Source organism: Amphimedon queenslandica, unplaced genomic scaffold (genome assembly GCF_000090795.2).
Source record: "Amphimedon queenslandica unplaced genomic scaffold, v1.1 AMPQUscaffold_13471, whole genome shotgun sequence".
In the NCBI taxonomy this organism is placed as follows: domain Eukaryota; kingdom Metazoa; phylum Porifera; class Demospongiae; order Haplosclerida; family Niphatidae; genus Amphimedon; species Amphimedon queenslandica.
The window spans coordinates 187,862-204,428 of record NW_003546293.1 but is presented as its reverse complement, the minus strand read 5'-3'; the positions used below and the strand labels follow the sequence as shown (position 1 = coordinate 204,428).

The 16,567-nt window shown below is 37.2% G+C and overlaps 5 protein-coding genes across 5 annotated transcripts; 2 read left to right on the top strand and 3 right to left on the bottom strand.

Moving 5' to 3' along the window:
* Positions 1–71: 71 nt before the first annotated feature.
* On the bottom strand, positions 72–4,555 carry LOC109580920 (uncharacterized). The gene is made up of 2 exons (XM_019994506.1): positions 4,457–4,555; positions 72–4,405 (listed from the first exon to the last, which is right to left on the bottom strand). The coding sequence occupies exon 2, from the start codon at positions 4,397–4,399 to the stop codon at positions 254–256; it is 4,146 nt and encodes a 1,381-aa protein (XP_019850065.1). The 5' UTR covers positions 4,400–4,405; positions 4,457–4,555; the 3' UTR covers positions 72–253.
* A 4,468-nt stretch (positions 4,556–9,023) lies between these two features.
* On the bottom strand, positions 9,024–11,615 carry LOC100634268 (adenylyltransferase and sulfurtransferase MOCS3-like). The gene is made up of 14 exons (XM_011404523.2): positions 11,509–11,615; positions 11,369–11,461; positions 11,225–11,280; positions 11,117–11,181; positions 11,003–11,077; positions 10,869–10,910; positions 10,730–10,805; positions 10,571–10,679; positions 10,427–10,489; positions 10,211–10,374; positions 10,119–10,166; positions 9,528–9,624; positions 9,396–9,476; positions 9,024–9,251 (listed from the first exon to the last, which is right to left on the bottom strand). The coding sequence occupies exons 1-14, from the start codon at positions 11,597–11,599 to the stop codon at positions 9,100–9,102; spliced, it is 1,212 nt and encodes a 403-aa protein (XP_011402825.1). The 5' UTR covers positions 11,600–11,615; the 3' UTR covers positions 9,024–9,099.
* A 45-nt stretch (positions 11,616–11,660) lies between these two features.
* LOC100641499 (ribosome maturation protein SBDS-like) lies at positions 11,661–13,254 on the top strand. Its single transcript, XM_003385147.3, has 6 exons — positions 11,661–11,867; positions 12,025–12,154; positions 12,321–12,521; positions 12,750–12,914; positions 12,972–13,035; positions 13,089–13,254. Exons 1-6 carry the CDS (start codon positions 11,740–11,742, stop codon positions 13,151–13,153), a joined length of 753 nt encoding a protein of 250 aa, XP_003385195.1. The 5' UTR covers positions 11,661–11,739; the 3' UTR covers positions 13,154–13,254.
* On the bottom strand, positions 13,192–14,720 carry LOC100634142 (peptidase M20 domain-containing protein 2-like). Its single transcript, XM_003385174.2, has 3 exons — positions 14,457–14,720; positions 13,989–14,314; positions 13,192–13,938 (listed from the first exon to the last, which is right to left on the bottom strand). The coding sequence occupies exons 1-3, from the start codon at positions 14,708–14,710 to the stop codon at positions 13,283–13,285; spliced, it is 1,236 nt and encodes a 411-aa protein (XP_003385222.2). The 5' UTR covers positions 14,711–14,720; the 3' UTR covers positions 13,192–13,282.
* A 216-nt stretch (positions 14,721–14,936) lies between these two features.
* On the top strand, positions 14,937–16,554 carry LOC109580936 (two pore calcium channel protein 1-like). The gene is made up of 10 exons (XM_019994541.1): positions 14,937–15,129; positions 15,183–15,398; positions 15,455–15,565; positions 15,656–15,792; positions 15,840–15,928; positions 15,977–16,008; positions 16,060–16,118; positions 16,170–16,269; positions 16,319–16,392; positions 16,437–16,554. Exons 1-10 carry the CDS (start codon positions 14,962–14,964, stop codon positions 16,552–16,554), a joined length of 1,104 nt encoding a protein of 367 aa, XP_019850100.1. The 5' UTR covers positions 14,937–14,961.
* Positions 16,555–16,567: the final 13 nt, after the last annotated feature.

Sequence of the window (16,567 nt, the reverse complement as noted above, 5' to 3'; positions counted from 1 at the left end):
TCCAGGGAGTTTTTTTGAAAAGCATGCAATATAGTCTACAGAATCATCCCAATTTTACTACGTTTTTTTTAATGAATATAAAAAGCTAAGTTGAATGTAAACAGCTAAGTTTATGATTTTTATTATAAATTGTTTATCAAGTTAGGACAAAATAACAAGCAGTAGTAGTAATCACACCAAAAACATGACAATACTAACATCAAAGTTAGATCTAGTAGATAATAAGTATTTATAATGATACACACTACCATCACTAATGAGTGTGGGGGAGTCCAGTATTAATAGACATATTCCCTCTTCCTCCTCCTCCTCCTCTTGGAGTAGACTGTAATAGTCTCGTTGTCTCATTGAAAACCTCTTCCTCGTCGTAAAACCTTGGAGGCAACTCCCTCTCGCTGTAAGACTTCAAGTCATCAGACCTCAGTGGCGGTTCCTCTGAAGTGTTAGAAAGTGTATCCGATTGGTCGGAAATAACATGATGCAATCCAAGAACCTTTTTCAGTACAAGAGGTCTCACTAGATAATTTCTCACTGCAAGCCCAATGAACCCAATCACTATTACTGTGAATGGTATTAAACTTAGAAAACCCAGTATGATCTCATGGGCCTCCTCGCTTGCAAAGGTTTGTGATGAGGTGGGATTGTATCCAGAGAAAGATATGATTGTCAGTATCAATAGAAAAAATATATCCAATTTGTTGATGAGTGGGTTACGATACGGCTGTAAAACTGATACCAATATTAGCAGCAGAAGACAGAAAATCTGTTCGACGTAAGACATTATCTCTGGATGGGAGGAACTGACCATTGATATAAGGAACAATGCCTGGCGTGCTAAAAGATAGACACCTGCATACCAGCGATGGTTGTCATGAAAACAGTTCTGGTATTCATCCAGGAGTGGCTTGACTCGAGTGAAGTTCATACAACGCATTAGAAATGGGGCAATTGTCATGAATATACCAAACGGTAGAACAATACCAAACTCAACCAGGAAAGCAACTATCCAGAAAGGTAAGTGATGAGTTGTATGAAAATATGTAACTCCTGGATCAACATATACATAATATGTTTTACCATAAGCTACATCACTTTCATTAGCTGAACCATTAAAATAAGATAATGGCAATAGAATATAAAGTGATGTCTCGGATATAGATGTGTAAACAATTAGGAGCATAATGCATAGTACCTGAACAGCAGAATCACCAGTGAACAGTTGTAGCTTTTTAAAGCAATATTTATCTAACTTGATGATAACAGCTATGAGAAGAGCGATAGTAACTGGATAAACATAGTGTAAAAATTGATAGTGTATAGCCTTTACTCCATTAAACAAACAAAAATGTGTGTACTGTAGTAGTGTGAAGTCTAGTGATGCTATGCTTGTTATGACGGCTATAATCACCTCTAGAGCAGTCCCTTGTTGTTTGGCCCATAAGAAGACAGGGAGGACACTGTAAAAGTATAAGAAGCTGTAGAATACAGCTGTAGTTACTCGCACATTGAGCCTGAGAAATATCAGGATAAAAATAACGATGAGAAAGCAAACGAATAAAATGAGACACAAGAGGCCAATTTGATGAGAAATACTACAGGGAGAACAACTGTATGCATTATAAGTGAGCTCAACACTTTTGCTGTTGTTACAAGAGGAGCAGAGTGGGCCTGAAAGATTATGAATACAAGAATGTTTCCTTAGCAACTGGTAATCTTTATAGTTGCCACACTTTCTTGAGGAACTACATTTACCAGTGTGACAAAATTGATAGTAAATACTGTTATCTTCCTTTTTGGTTCCATTTTTCTTCTCAGTTGGTAAATTCCCAGCCCAGTAGTGCCTTTTTATACATGGAATAGATGATGCACGCTCTACATCAGGTGACTTTGTTGCATTAACAATACAAGCCATAGGTCCAGCTGATCCTTTCAAATCATAACCACAAAGACACTTATTATTGTCTATGTACGTATAACCAAAGCAGCAGGTAGTGAGGTGCACATGTAAAGGGATTAGGATAGAGATTGGGTCACAAGTACGAAATAGAAGGACAAAGCTTTTATCTCGTGGTCCAGTTATGATATTATTAATTAAGGTATTAGACTGTACCAGCCTGCCTTCAATATGGAACGAGGTCTTATTGCAAATGTCAGGAGAGAAGAGAGACTCTTTATAATGTGAAGCATTGTGACATTCAATGCTAAGGACAGTCGATACAGACTGATTAAAACAATCCAAGGTATGAACTGTTATGCCCAACATGTCTCCTGGCATCATACGATGATGAAGCATAGCATTGTTGCTATTATTCTTATCAATCTCATGTGTAAGATTAGTAAGAGGAAAATCCTTGATGCATTGTTTTTCAACATTACCAGTGATGTACATTGATTGTGGTGGAGTTGATATGACATGAGTAGGACTATGTCGAGATTGTCTAGAATAATCAAATTTCTCAGTTCTGTTAGGATCAAAAATAGAGGACTCATTTGGCCACTGACAATTCTTTGGGTTGCTAATAAAGACAGCATCTCCACCCTGTGTTGCAACATTGCCAGAGAATGTAACATTGACCGACCAATATTCCGGTGGAGTGTCAAAGTTACCTTCTTGATGGTACCTTACGAAACAAGATCCACTGGTATTCATTTCAAGTGGAGGAGGAGCAAGATAATATATAGCACCACCATATTGATAAGCTGCATTATTATCAAACTCCATACGAAGGTTATTGCTAACAGTAATGTAGGACTTTCCAGTTAAGAACAAGGCTCCTCCATTGAAACCAATGTTATGAGAAAAATGAGTAAAGTCAAAAAATGTTGCTCCAGTATCACTCAAACAGAGTGCAGAGGCACAGTTAGATGTGAAAAGGTTAAAACCATAAAATAAAAGGGGAATACCCTCAGAGTAGAGACTGCAAGATATCATAGAGAAGCTGCTGCTTGAAGTTGAAACATGACCTTCAGTAGCATGAATATTACAATCAGTGAATGTAACTTTTGGGACAATAAATAGGTTCTCTTCTGGTCTTTCCTTTTTAAAAATACCAACAGCACCAGCTCCACCAAAGTGTTTGTTACTATTCCATTCTGAAAAGAAAAAGTCAGTAATTAAGTATGAGACATTCGTTGGATAAAGGACCAGTGACACACCTCCACCCCAATAAGCAATGTTAGAGTTGAACTGGTTGTAGCCTACACTAAGATGGTTACGAAAACTTTGATTTTGTAGCATATTGTGATGTATTGTGTGATAGAGAACATTAAAATCAAGATCCAATCCACCACCATTTATTAAACCATGGTTTTCAATAAAGTCACAGCCTAAAATCTTAAAAAAACCGTGATCAGAATAACCTGGCTCGAACTGTAAATACATACCCCCACCATACACAGCTTGGTTGTCAATGAAAGCAGTCCCCTCAACTGTCAAGTTGAGGTATTTGAAATTGTATGAGCGAAAGGCAATACCTAATCCTCCACCTTTTCCAAACGGCCAATGCTGTTCTCTATGTAGCCCAGCATATGGTCTTATGTCAGTATAATCACGATAGGACCCTAAATTCCTGTTACCTTTAAACAAAGAGTCACGTATCAAATAATTAACATGCCTAACATGAAATGTGTCACCACAACTTGTTGAGGTCATTTCTTCACAATAAGTGAATTCTATATAAAGCCCAGTTGACTGTACGCTACAGTTATCATAATAATCCTTAATATTGGTGCAAGGAGGAATGGCTGGGGGTAAGAGGGTGTGGTTTACAAAACGTGAGTTCTCAATTATTACGTTTCCAAGTACGTTATAAAGTGAGACTCCAGAGCCACGCCCAGATGAGAAATAGGTGTGGTTTAGGGTAAACCCGGTACAATTATAAAGAAATACTGCCGAAGATGCATTAGGAAAGATTAATGGTGTGCAATCCTCCCCCTTTGTTTCATTACAAGACCAAGTAGCTAATGCTGAGGTTTTATGGCTTATGGCACAATTGATAAATGACAAATTAGATATTTCAATATTCACTGAATGAACAAACGATAGGCCAGCACCAACCTCAGGGCATGTGATTGTAACTCCTTCTTCTAATATGTTGGAGCTGTTGTCCATTGTGGGATATTCATCATCAGTTCTGTTATTCAGTGAAGTTATTTTTATATCTTCCACAGACTCGAAATAATGAGCCCTTGTGAGGTTTACCTCTTTAGTGTCTATTGTAATTATCATATTGTTCCTGAGACCATCCAGGGCATGATCTAGCGTCAAGCAAGGGACCTCTCCTGTGTGGCATTCATGAGAGTCAACTCCTTCATCGCTGACGATTATCCAAGTAGGGGTTGTGTTGCTTTCTGCTGAGACAGAAATGGAAAACAAAAGAAGACACAAAAGTCCTCTCATTATAGCCTAGAGAGAGAAGAGATTCTTATAGATTGATACGAGTAGATTTGTACTTACCTAAGCTAGCTAAGACAAATACAGCTAAAGTACAGCGAGGCTTGTAAACGTACTTAGCTTGTAAAAATGGCAGAAAATTAGCTAATTAATGCTCATGAATACTATTACAAAAATTCAAAATGGATAACAATGCTAATCCTGGGTTTAATCTTATGGACCTTTTTAAAAATTAGCAAAAGGATAGACTATATATAAGCCAATAGTTAAAAAAAAATAGGCCATGGAAACAAATTTATTACTCTATTTATAAAATAAAGCAGTAGTAATCACACCAAAGACTCTTGACATAAAATACTAACATCGAAGCTAGTAGGTAATAACAAGATATTTATCATCACTAATGAGTGTGGGGGAGTCCAGTATTAATAGACAATTTCCCTCTTCCTCTTGGAGTAGACTGTAATAGTCTTGTCGTCTCATTGAAAACCTCTTCCTCGTCGTAAAACCTTGGGGGTAACTCCCTCTGACTGTATGAATTAAAGCCATCGGGTGGTTCCTCGGAAGCCTTAGAAAGTGTATCTGATTGGTCTGAAATAACATGATGCAATCCAAGAACCTTTTTCAATACAAGAGGTCTCACTAGATAATTTCTCACTGCGAGCCCAATAAACCCAATCACTATTACTGTGAACGGTATTAAACTTAGAAAACCCAGTATGATCTCATGGGCCTCCTCATTTGCAAAGGTTTGTGATGAGGTGGGATTATATCCAGAGAAAGATATGATTGTTAGTATCATAAGGAAAAATATGTCCATCTTGTTGATGAGTGGGTTACGATATGGCTGTAAAACTGATACCAATATTAGGAGCAAGAGACAGAAAATCTGTTGGACATAAGACATTATCTCTGGATGAGAACAAACCATTGATATAAGGAACAATGCCTGACGTGCTAAAAGATAGACACCTGCATACCAGCGATGGTTGTCATGAAAACAGTTCTGGTATTCATCCAGGAGCGGCTTGACTCGAGTGAAGTTCATGCAACGCATTAGAAATGGGGCAATTGTCATGAATATACCAAACGGTAGAACAATACCAAACTCAATCAGAAAAGCAACTATCCAGAAAGGTAAGTGATTAGTTATATGAAAATATGTAACTCCTGGATCAACATAGATATATGCTTCACTGTAAATTACATCACTTTCATTAGCTGAACCATCAAAATAATATAATGGCAAAAGTATATTAAGTGATGTCTCGGATATAGATGTGTAAACAATTAGGAGCATAATGCATAGTACCTGAACAGCAGAATCACCAGTGAACAGTTGTAGCTTTTTAAAGCAATATTTATCACATTTAATGATAACAGCTATGAGAAGAGCAATAGTAACTGGATAAACATAGTGTAGAAACTCATAGTGTATAGCCATTACTCCATTAAACAAACAAAAATGTGTGTACTGCAGTAGTGTGAAGTCTAGTGATGTTATGCTTGTTATGACAGCTATAATGACCTCTAGCGCAGTTCCTTGTTCTTTGGCCCATAAGAAGACAGGGAGGACACTGTAAAAGTACAAGAAACTGTAAAATGCAGCAGTGCTTACTCGCACATTGAGTCTGAGGAGTATCAGAATAAGAATAACAATGAGAAAACAACCCAAAAAAATGAGACAAAACAGGCCAATTTGATGAGAAATACTACAGGGAGAACAACTGTATGCATTATAAGTGAGCTCAACACTTTTGCTGTGGTCACAAGAGGAGCAGAGTGGGCCTGAAAGATCATTAATACAAGAACGATTCAAAAGCACCTGGTAATCAGAATACTTGCCGCATTTAAGCTTATCCAAAAAACTGCATTTACCTGTGTGGCAAAATTGATAGAAAATTTTGTTTTCAACTGGTAAACTCCCGGCCCAGTAGTGCCTTTTTACACAAGGAATAGTAGATGATGTACGGTCTACATCAGGTGACTTCGTTGCATTAATAATACAAGCCACAGGTCCAACTGATCCAGTGGAACTAGTCAAATCATAACCACAAAGACACTTATTATTGTCTATATACTTATAACCAAAGCAGCAGCTAGTGAGATGTACATGTACAGGGATTACAATAGAGATTGGATCATAAGTGCGAAATAAAAGGACAAAGTCTTCATTCCGTGGTCCAGTTATGATATTATTAATGGAAGTACTAGACTGTGCCATCCTGCCATCAATATTGAATGAGGTCTCATTGCAAATGTCTGGAGAGAAGATATAATCTACAGCATTGTGGCATTCAATGCTAAGGACAGTTGATACAGACTGATTGAAATAGTCCAAAGCATGTACTTTTACGCCCAACATGTGTCCTGGCATCATGTAATGATGGAATACTGCATTAGTATTGTCAGTACTATTAGTATCAACAGAAGCCCATGGGCTCCTGGTATCAATCATAGAAGTAAAGCATTGTTCTTGTTCTACAACATTACCAGTGATGTACATAGACTGTGGTGGAGTTGATGTGACATGAGTAGAACTGTTTTGAGACTGTCTAGAATAATCAAATGTCTTGTTTCTATTAGGATCAAAAAGAGAGGGCTCATTCGGCCACTGACAATTCTTTGGGTTGCTAATAAAGACAGCATCACCGCCCTGTGTTGCAGCATTGCCAGAGAATGTAACATCAACAGACCAATATTCTGGTGGAGTGTCAAAGTTACCTTCTTGATGGTACTTTACAAAACAAGAGCCACTCGTATTCATTTCAAGTGGAATAGGAGCAAGGTAATATATAGCACCACCTAGTCTGGCTGAGTTATTATTGAACTCCATATGGACGTTATTGCTAACAGTGATGTAGGACTTTCCAGTTAAGAACAAGGCCCCTCCATTTAAACCAGTGTTGTGAGAGAAATGAATAAAGTTAAAGAACATCGCTCCAGTATCACTCAAACAGAGTGCAGAGGCACGGTTAGATGTGAAAAGGTTAAAACCATAAAACAAAAGGGGGATACTCTCAGAGTAGAGACTGCAAGGTATCATAGAGAAGTTCCTATTCGCTTCAGTAGCATGAATAATACAATCAGTGAACGTAACTTTTGGGACAATAAGTAGGTTCTCTTCTGGTCTTTCCTTTTTAAAAATACCAACAGCACCAGCTCCACCAATGTGCCTGTTACTATTCCACTTTGAAGAGATAAAGTCAGTAATTAAGTATGAGACATTCGTTGGATAAAGGACCAGTGATACACCCCCACCCCAATAAGCAATGTTAGAGTTGAACTGGTTGTAGCCTACACTAAGATGGTTACGAAAACTTTGATTTTGTAGCATATCGTGATGTATTGTGTGATAGAGAACGTTAAAATCAAGATCCAGCCCACCACCATTTATTAAACCATGGTTTTCAATAAAGTCACAGCCTAAAATCTTAAAAAAACCGTGATCAGAATAACCTGGCTCGAACTGTAAATACATACCCCCACCATACACAGCTTCGTTATCAATGAAAGCAGTCCTCTCTACCGTCAAGTTGAGGTATTTGAAATTGTATGAGCGAAAGGCAATACCTAATCCTCCACCTTTTCCAAAAGGCCAATGCTGTTCTCTTTGTAGTCCAGCATATGGTCTTATGTCAGTATAATTACGATAGGATCCTAAATTCCTGTTGCCTTTAAACAAAGAGTCACGTATCAAATAATTAACATGCCTAACATGAAATTTGTCACCACAACTTGTTGAGGTCATTTCTTCACAATAAGTGAATTCTATATAAAGCCCGGTTGACTGTACGCTACAGTTATCATAATCGTTAATATTGGTGCAAGGAATAGCCGGGTGTAAGAGGGTGTGGTTTACAAAATGTGAGTTCTCAATTATTACATTTCCAAGTACGTTATAAAGTGAGACTCCCGAGCCATGCCCGGATGAGAAATAGGTGTGGTTTAGGGTAAACCTAGTACAATTATAAAGAAATACTGCCGAAGATGCATTAGGAAAGATTAATGGTGTGCAATCCTCTTTTGTTTTATTACAAGACCAATTACCTAATGCCGAGGTTTTATGACTTATGGCACAATTGATAAATGACAAATTAGATATTTCAATATTCACTGAATGAACAAACGACAGGCCAGCACCAACCTCAGGGCATGTGATTGTAACTCCTTCTTCTAATACATTGGAGCTGTGGTCCATTGTGGGATATTCATCATCAGTTGTGTTATTCAGTGAAGTTATTGTTATATCTTCCATAGACTCGAAATAATGAGCCCTTGTGAGGTTTACCTCTTTAGTGTCTATTCTAATTATCATGTTGCTCCTGAGACCATCCAAGGCATGATCTAGCGTCAAGCAAGGGACCTCTCCTGTGTGGCATTCATGAGAGTCAACTCCTTCATCGCTGACGATTATCCAAGTCGAGATCCAAGTAGAAGTTGTGTTGCTTTCTGCTGAGACAGAAATGGAAAACAAAAGAAGACACAAAAGTCCTCTCATTATAGCTTAAAGAGAGGAGAGATTCTTATAGATTGATATGAGCAGATTTGTACTTACCTAAGCTAGCTAAGACAAATACAGCTTAAGTACAGCGAGGCTTGTAAACGTACTTAGCTTGTAAAAATGGCTTACTTTAATCAATTAATTAGCAAATTAATGCTCATGAATACTATTACAATAATTCAAAATAGATGAATAATAATTGCTAATAAAGAGGGAAATTTTTGTCAATGCTATGACTCCATTCAGTTAGTCCACCTTTAATGTCAGAGACAGACAGCTGAAGATTGGATACTGACTCTTCTAGCAAGTGGACAGCAACTTGAGAGTCATTCCCACGACGACATATGACAAAAACTAGAGAACAATCCATTTTTACACAAAAATTATATAATGATTTTTGAAGCAAAAATAGATCTAACATGTTTTAAAGAAATTTTTCGCAATACATGTGAGACTTAAGAGGAGCTCAACTTAACAAACAAATAATGCAACCAGTACCTCTCTTATTGTCATCAGACAATGGGGTATTTAATAGTGACAAAATGTCTTTTGATTTTTGCAGCTGTGACAAAGGAATATCTAGATCATAGAAATAGTAAATAATAGTAATTTGTAGTTTATTTCACATACTATGTGAGTGTGGGAGGTGACATATGTCATACTCTACTGGTTCCCTCACGTCAAGTAGCAAATGAGGAACACCCTCATCAAGCAAAGCCTTGTAATCCTAGGAGAGTGCAGGTGGACTTTTAATGGAGGATTGTCTGCTAGTTATTTTTGATTTGGCTCAGTCTTTTTAGCAACTTTAAAAGTTTATAAAAATCTAAGCTTGATGATGCATCAGATAAAATTATTAAAATGGAGAAGTCTTTTGTTTTCAATTTTGGCAAAATTTGGCTGAGTACCCTGTACTATAGTACAGGGACTTTGGCCTGATTTTGGAGCAACTTTAAAAATTCATTAAAAATCCAATTTTGATTGGAGTCAGTTCAAACTTTCTACACAACATAAGAACATGTATATGCATCAGATAAAACTATAAAAATGGACAATTCTTTTCTTTTCAATTTTGGCAAAACTTGGCCTGGTACCCTTGTACTATAGTACAGGGACTTTGGTCCAATTTTTGAGCAACTTTAGCCCGGCCATTTTTGATGAAATACCATGAGTAAATGCACACAGCAATAAAGAAAGAAAAGAATGAAAGAGATCATGACTCACTGCACAAGATATCCTCTGATTCTCAGTAAGTAGTTCTTTTTGTCTCTCCTGCAATAACACCACTAAACAATACATGCATTACATACATGTACTTTGTCATTAGGTTTAGAGCCACAGAACTGCTCATAATCAATTAGTTCCTTAATTATAGGGTCATCCCCACATATTGAACACTCTGGGTTACGCTCTCTTAGCTTGATGTGCCTAAATGTACCAGAAAACCCGTCAAATAATAATAATTTTGAAATCATTGAATCTAAAAATAGAAGGGAATTAATAAAGAGTAAAATTAAAGAGAACACACACACCTCCAATGTCAGTTATAATTTTCATTGCTTCCAAAGCTTGTAATGACCCAATTACACCAGGAACTAACAAACATAAAAAATATATTTTAAAACATTTATCAGCCATATTGCTATTTCTCATCCCATCTCCTTTTCCTAGCTTACCTACACCAACCACGCCTCCTTCAGAGCAGTTGGTGACACAGTGAGGAGGAGGGGGGCAAGGGAACAGACAACGGTAACATGGTCCTCCTTTATAGTTATAAACTGTTAGCTGCGATGAATGAGTTCCGCTATTATGAATAAGGATTTACTGTGTATTACCTGACCTTCGAATCTTAGTGCACTTCCAGAGACTAGTGGCTTCTTTAATAGAACACAAGAGTCGTTCAATAAATATCTGAAATGTATTTAATTATTTTTAAATTTCACTTCTCTTTTTCTTCTTTCTTTCACCCTCTACCTTGTAGCCACATTATCACTTGCATCTAAAATTACATCATAACTGATAAAGTTAAGGAGACAAAAAATGCACCCAGTATTAATAGGATATTATCAGGATATTATTAGGATATTATAAGGATAGTATTAGGATACTCTTTAATGATGTTAAGTGCATTGGTGCTGTTCAAAACTAAATGATGAGGAGTCACTTTAACTTTTGAATTTAAACTGGAAAAAGAGTCAATTTAAAGTTTTAATCATTAGTACCTTTGAATAGATTCCTGGGCGGAGCTCACTTTAGTTACACCCACTCTTCCCTCAGTATGTAATATCTGCCAATAATAGTCACGTGATCTCTCCCTCCCTCCTTCATACCTGACGATGAAGGTTGCTAACTTCAACACTATCGTAATCAACAACACCAAGATGTCCTATAGAAAAATTGTAAAATTTAAGTATTATTTCATTCAATTTAATTTTGTATTTTTGTCTGGAGACCACACCCACTATTATTCGTACCTATTCCTGCTGCAGCAAGGTACTGAGCAGCAGGACAGCCCAGCCCTCCAGCTCCTACTATCAAAACAGAAGCAGATTTCATCTTCAGTTGACCTGAAAAGGAACAAGAATACAACTAATACAAATTACAGCGTTTTTACCCTGCACTCCCCATTCTGGTAGTATCAGTTGTCTCCCATAGCGACCGATTTCTTCTCTTTCCAAAACTTTCGATTCTGCCAATGCTGCCATGTGTTCTACGTATACTATCTGGATTGTTCCGTATATTAAGCTTAGTAGGCGTGGTATTTGAAATTTTAACCCTTAAGTTACTCAATTAATAAAGTGCATTTTGTGTTTTTCTCCTTTCTAGCTCATTCTATGTCCTAGGGATGTCCATATTCACTCCTACCAATCAGATTAGGCTTACAAATGTTGCCATTGTTCGTATAAAGAAAGGAGGCAAAAGATTTGAGATTGCCTGCTACAAGAACAAGGTCGTATCTTGGAGAAACAAAGTGTTAGTCATTAAATTATGATTTGTGATAAATTATAATGTTAATGTATTGTAATTTTACTACAATATTTATGAATAAATTGTACTTAATTCATGAATTGTATGCATATAATTTAATGAGCTATTATATCATACTGTCACTACTCTTTCTTTATTCCAGTGAGAAGGATATTGATGAAGTCTTGCAGACTCATACCGTGTTTAATAACGTGTCAAAGGGGCAGGTGGCAAAGAGAGATGATCTAGCTTCTGCGTTTGGCACCGAAGATCAAACGGAAATTTGTAAAACTGTACGTTACCCAAAGAGGTGAACTGTTAAGTGATTCGGTTGTGCTCAAAATTTTACTGTGAACGCCCATAAAATTTTAATGTCATTAATGTACATGCAAGTCAGAAATTATTAATAGTACTACAAACATCCTTATACTTCTCTCTCCCTCTCTCTTTTTCCATCAGATATTAAGCAAAGGAGAGTTACAGATATCAGAAAGAGAGCGTCAGTCTCAATTAGAATCACTATTTCGTGATATATCAACCATTGTTGCCGATAAATGCGTCAATCCTGACACCAAGAGACCCTATACCGTAGGGATGATTGAGAGGGCCATGAAGGACGTACATTATGCTGTTAAACCAACCAGAAGTGCTAAGCAACAGGTAAAGGATAAATAGCAGTGCAGTATAGCCTCTCTTAATGGACACTCTCTATAGCGTGCACCTCCATTTAACGGACAGCACCTAGTGTACCAATTACATTCCTTACTGTATAAAATAACCTCCACATAAAGGACACCTCTGTATAACAGAGACACTTTCTTGTTCCAAAATGTCTTATCTATTCTATTGCCCGAGTTTCTCTCTTTTAAGTTCTTCTCTCTTCATTAGTCTTTAGATGTCATAAGGTTATTAAAAGATCACATGCCTCTGGAGAGGGCAAGGATGAGACTCAAGTTAGTCTTACCAGTTAAAGAAGCAAGGAAAGTAAGGGAGAAGATAGTTGGTCTATTAGCCAGCGTGGAACAAGAGGACTGGAGACCACAGTTAGAAATTGTAAGTTAATGCAGATTTCATTTTTAATAAAATTATTAATGTTTTATGTGTGTTTAGGTATGTCTGATTGATCCAGGAAGATTTCGAGAGATTGATGAGATAGTGAGAGGAGACACTAAAGGTAATTTGAAGTTTTATTGTGAAAACCTATTTTTATTCTTTATTTTTATAAAGGTAGTGGAATTGTTGAAGTGTTAAATTTAAAAGATGTTGAAGAAGGTGATGAAACTTTGCAATAACAATCTGATTATTATTATTACTATTATTATTATTTTAGTACTATTTGTTTCTTATTTATATTCAGCAAATTATCAATGCAATATTATTATTATTCAGCAAATCAATTAATTAATAACAGTGATATTACATCACTTTAAAGCTGCCATTTGTTTATCAAATTCCTCCTTTATCTCACTCAGCAATTTCTCCCCTCCCTTCAACACGTCAACACAAGTCATGCCCAGAGTTGTTGCAACCAGTAAAGTCTTAGCGTGAGACTCTAGAGTGTTAGCCACGCCCGCAAATGGAGGACTATGAGTTGCCACTTTCCCTCCACCCACGCAGTAACGAGGATGAAGCCCGGGGACTTCTTGCGAAAAATTACCAAAATCAGTCGAAGCCGTCAAATCGCCAGAGTACTCATAATCAGTCACGCCCAACTGGCGATAGTTTCGCTCGTACATTTTCCCAAGAATCGGGTTACAGACGACGTTCTTGTATATTTTCCCGACAGGCTCTGTCTTCATTGTGCATCCGGTTGCAGTCGCTGCAGCCTCAAAGCAGGAGACCACTTTAGCTCTTAGTGTCTCCAACTCGCTGCTCGTCGGAGCTCTCACGTAATAATGAAGAGAAGCTTTCTCCGGTATTATATTAGGCTTTGTGCCACCGTTAGTAAAGACAGCATGAACGCGCCATGACGGCTTCATCTGTTGCCTCAGGAGGGAGATGTTAGTATAAGCCAGTACAGCTGCATCTAAAGCGTTGACTCCCTCCCATGGAAAGGCAGCTGCATGAGCCGCTTTACCTATTATACAATCTCAATTATAGTAGCCGTTACTAATAGGACACATTTACCTGTGAATTCCACTGTTAGCTGAGCGCATGATAAATGATTAGGCATGATGATCTCAAAAGGAGCTGGATGGACCATCATGGACATATCGATCCCTTTCAATGCTCCTCTCTCTATTAGTAGGATCTTTCCTCCCCCTCCTTCTTCAGCTGGCGTACCCAGGACTGTTATAGTACCAGTCAAACCTGTTGTCTCAAGGTAAGCTTTGACACCTAGCCCAGCAGCTACTCCTGCTTCTGATATGAGGTTATGACCACAGGCATGGCCTATTGTTGGGAGAGCATCATATTCACATATGACACACACGTTTGGTGACCCTGAACCAAACCTAGAGATAAATGTTAAAGTCAACTACTACTGCAAAAGGTATTTATTTGTATGAAATATTGCAACAAAAAACTGCTAACCAAAGCAGTCACATAGCATGCAGAGTATTAATAACACAATTTTTAAGGTGAAAGGTCTAGTACCTTGCTCTAAAAGCTGTCTTGATGTTACAAAACTCCCTGTCAACAGCAAATCCTTTTGCTTCCAAGTAATCCGTTAGAACTTTGTGAGCAATGACTTCCTCATAATTGAGCTCAGGGTTAGACCATATCTCATGGCTAAGTGCCTTCAAGGATTCTTTTTCTTTCTCTATGGCTCCAGAAACGACCTTGGCAACAAAACCATCCTTTTCTGCCATGATTTGAGTTCTGCAATTTTTATAACGAGCCCCGCCCATGAAACACCTCCCTAGCACTACTATGAGCTGAGAATGGGCAAACTTAGAACATCTACAACAAGTCAACAACTACTGTTTAAATTCCAACACCAAAGGACTGATACTACAATTTCATAAGGGAAGAAGCTGTAGATTTACTATAGTTAACATTTTTGACGGTTTGTTCAATGGATCTACCCCCCGGAAACACACCAGCACTGTAGTCTGGCCGCGCCAGCACATCTCTGCTACTGCTGTTGATTAGCCCAGTCATGTCCTCAGTCCCAGTAGAAGAGATATTATCCACAAGCTACGGGCCGGTGGAAGAGAAAGAACTGGAAGCTGAATCATACGTTGATAAGCCGGATGCCATTTCCTTGCCTCCTATAAACTCTCCTGATATTACTCAAGATGGTTATCACCCAAGCCCTAACCACAAGGTAAGCCTATGTACACTGACATTGTAATAATAGTTATTTTAATGCTTTCATAGAAAGCTGCCTTGCTGATAAAAGAAGGCAGAGACAACGAGAAATTTGAGTCACTGGCTGATAAAAAGGCATCATGGATAGCATACAGGATACTCCACAATCCCTTCTATTACTGGTTTGCACTGATACTAGCTGTAGCTCTTATGCTAGTAGCATTCATTGAGGAGCCATCAGCTACATCTGCACAAGAAGAAAAGAAAGAAAAGAGGGAACAAATTGTATGTAGTTATTTTTGCATTGTGTGATGACTAATTAACACTCTTTTCATCATTAGGTTCACTTACTTATCGAGTTTGCAATTCTTATATTTTTTACTGTTCAGTTATTCTTGCGTTTCCTATGGCTGGGACCTAAGCTATTCTTTAAAGGAAGATCAACAGTTGCTGTAGGTTTAATGATACCATATACAGTAGTTGTGTACCTTTATAATTAAATTTTATCACCCACTCACACATTCATGATATGCACATATCAGGCTATCATAATAATAGTGATGGTTCTTGAGATATTTGTGTTGCTTGCTAAGCCAACTGAAAGTCGGCATGTGAGGATTAGTAGAGCTCTGCGACCTTTCTTTCTCCTTGACACTTACCTCATGTATGGAGTGAGAAGGTAAAAAGAAATAGATTATATTGTGGATCATTCATGTAATATTGTAGAGTTGTAAGACAGATATTTCAATGTCTCAAGTACATTATTGATGTAATGCTGGTCCTTTTCTTTCTTGTTGCAGTTTTTGCTTTAGTTGGTAAGATGTACTTGGTATTAATTTATTGTTTTATTTTGGTTATTTTAGGATATTTTCTCTTTACAAACATAAATCCTACTGTGAGTGACTGAATATTAATTTTTGATGATCATTATGGCTTTATTTCCTAGTATTTCCATGGTTTAAAAATAAGCGTGATTAGTATGATTGTGACTCTCACAACAGCAAAGTAAGCTCATTATTGATTATTAGTACAATAATATTTATTAATTTTTCATAGCCATCCAGATGTTTTCATGGAAGCATACCTAGAAAGTCCTTTTGCTCCAATATTTTTCATGGTATACATGTTTGTGACTTTCTATTACTTCAACAATGTCGTGAGTTTTTACAATATTTATATATTTTTGAAGTTCATTTTACATGCAGTTACTGGCTGTATTGTTTGCTAAATTTAAAACTGCTGAAAAGAAAAAGTATAAAAAACTTTATCTACACAAAAGGTAATGATTCTATGCTGCATAATTTTTATCCAGTTTTAACACAGAGAGGCACTGCATAGAGCATTTGATCTCCTGAAGAATGATAATAACAATATCACATTTGCTGATTTCTTTTTATTTATGAAGAAGTATAATCCTAGAATTTGTAAGCCACTAGACTAAATCACACTCCTTT

Coding starts and splice junctions, on each gene's coding strand:
- LOC109580920 (XM_019994506.1), bottom strand. CDS start 4,399: ATGAGAGGACTTTTGTGTCTTCTTTTGTTTTCCATTTCTGTCTCAGCA.
- LOC100634268 (XM_011404523.2), bottom strand. CDS start 11,599: ATGGCAGCATTGGCAGAATCGAAAGTTTTGGAAAGAGAAGAAATCGGT. Junction 11,462..11,508: donor ACCAGAATGGGGAGTGCAGG/GTAAAAACGCTG, acceptor GTTCCTTTTCAG/GTCAACTGAAGATGAAATCT. Junction 10,806..10,868: donor AGTGATAATGTGGCTACAAG/GTAGAGGGTGAA, acceptor AATACATTTCAG/ATATTTATTGAACGACTCTT.
- LOC100641499 (XM_003385147.3), top strand. CDS start 11,740: ATGTCCATATTCACTCCTACCAATCAGATTAGGCTTACAAATGTTGCC. Junction 12,915..12,971: donor GGAGACCACAGTTAGAAATT/GTAAGTTAATGC, acceptor ATGTGTGTTTAG/GTATGTCTGATTGATCCAGG. Junction 13,036..13,088: donor AGTGAGAGGAGACACTAAAG/GTAATTTGAAGT, acceptor ATTTTTATAAAG/GTAGTGGAATTGTTGAAGTG.
- LOC100634142 (XM_003385174.2), bottom strand. CDS start 14,710: ATGGGCGGGGCTCGTTATAAAAATTGCAGAACTCAAATCATGGCAGAA. Junction 14,315..14,456: donor AAGACAGCTTTTAGAGCAAG/GTACTAGACCTT, acceptor ATTTATCTCTAG/GTTTGGTTCAGGGTCACCAA. Junction 13,939..13,988: donor GCTAACAGTGGAATTCACAG/GTAAATGTGTCC, acceptor ATTGTATAATAG/GTAAAGCGGCTCATGCAGCT.
- LOC109580936 (XM_019994541.1), top strand. CDS start 14,962: ATGTCCTCAGTCCCAGTAGAAGAGATATTATCCACAAGCTACGGGCCG. Junction 15,566..15,655: donor AAGGAAGATCAACAGTTGCT/GTAGGTTTAATG, acceptor TGCACATATCAG/GCTATCATAATAATAGTGAT. Junction 16,270..16,318: donor TCTATTACTTCAACAATGTC/GTGAGTTTTTAC, acceptor TTTTACATGCAG/TTACTGGCTGTATTGTTTGC.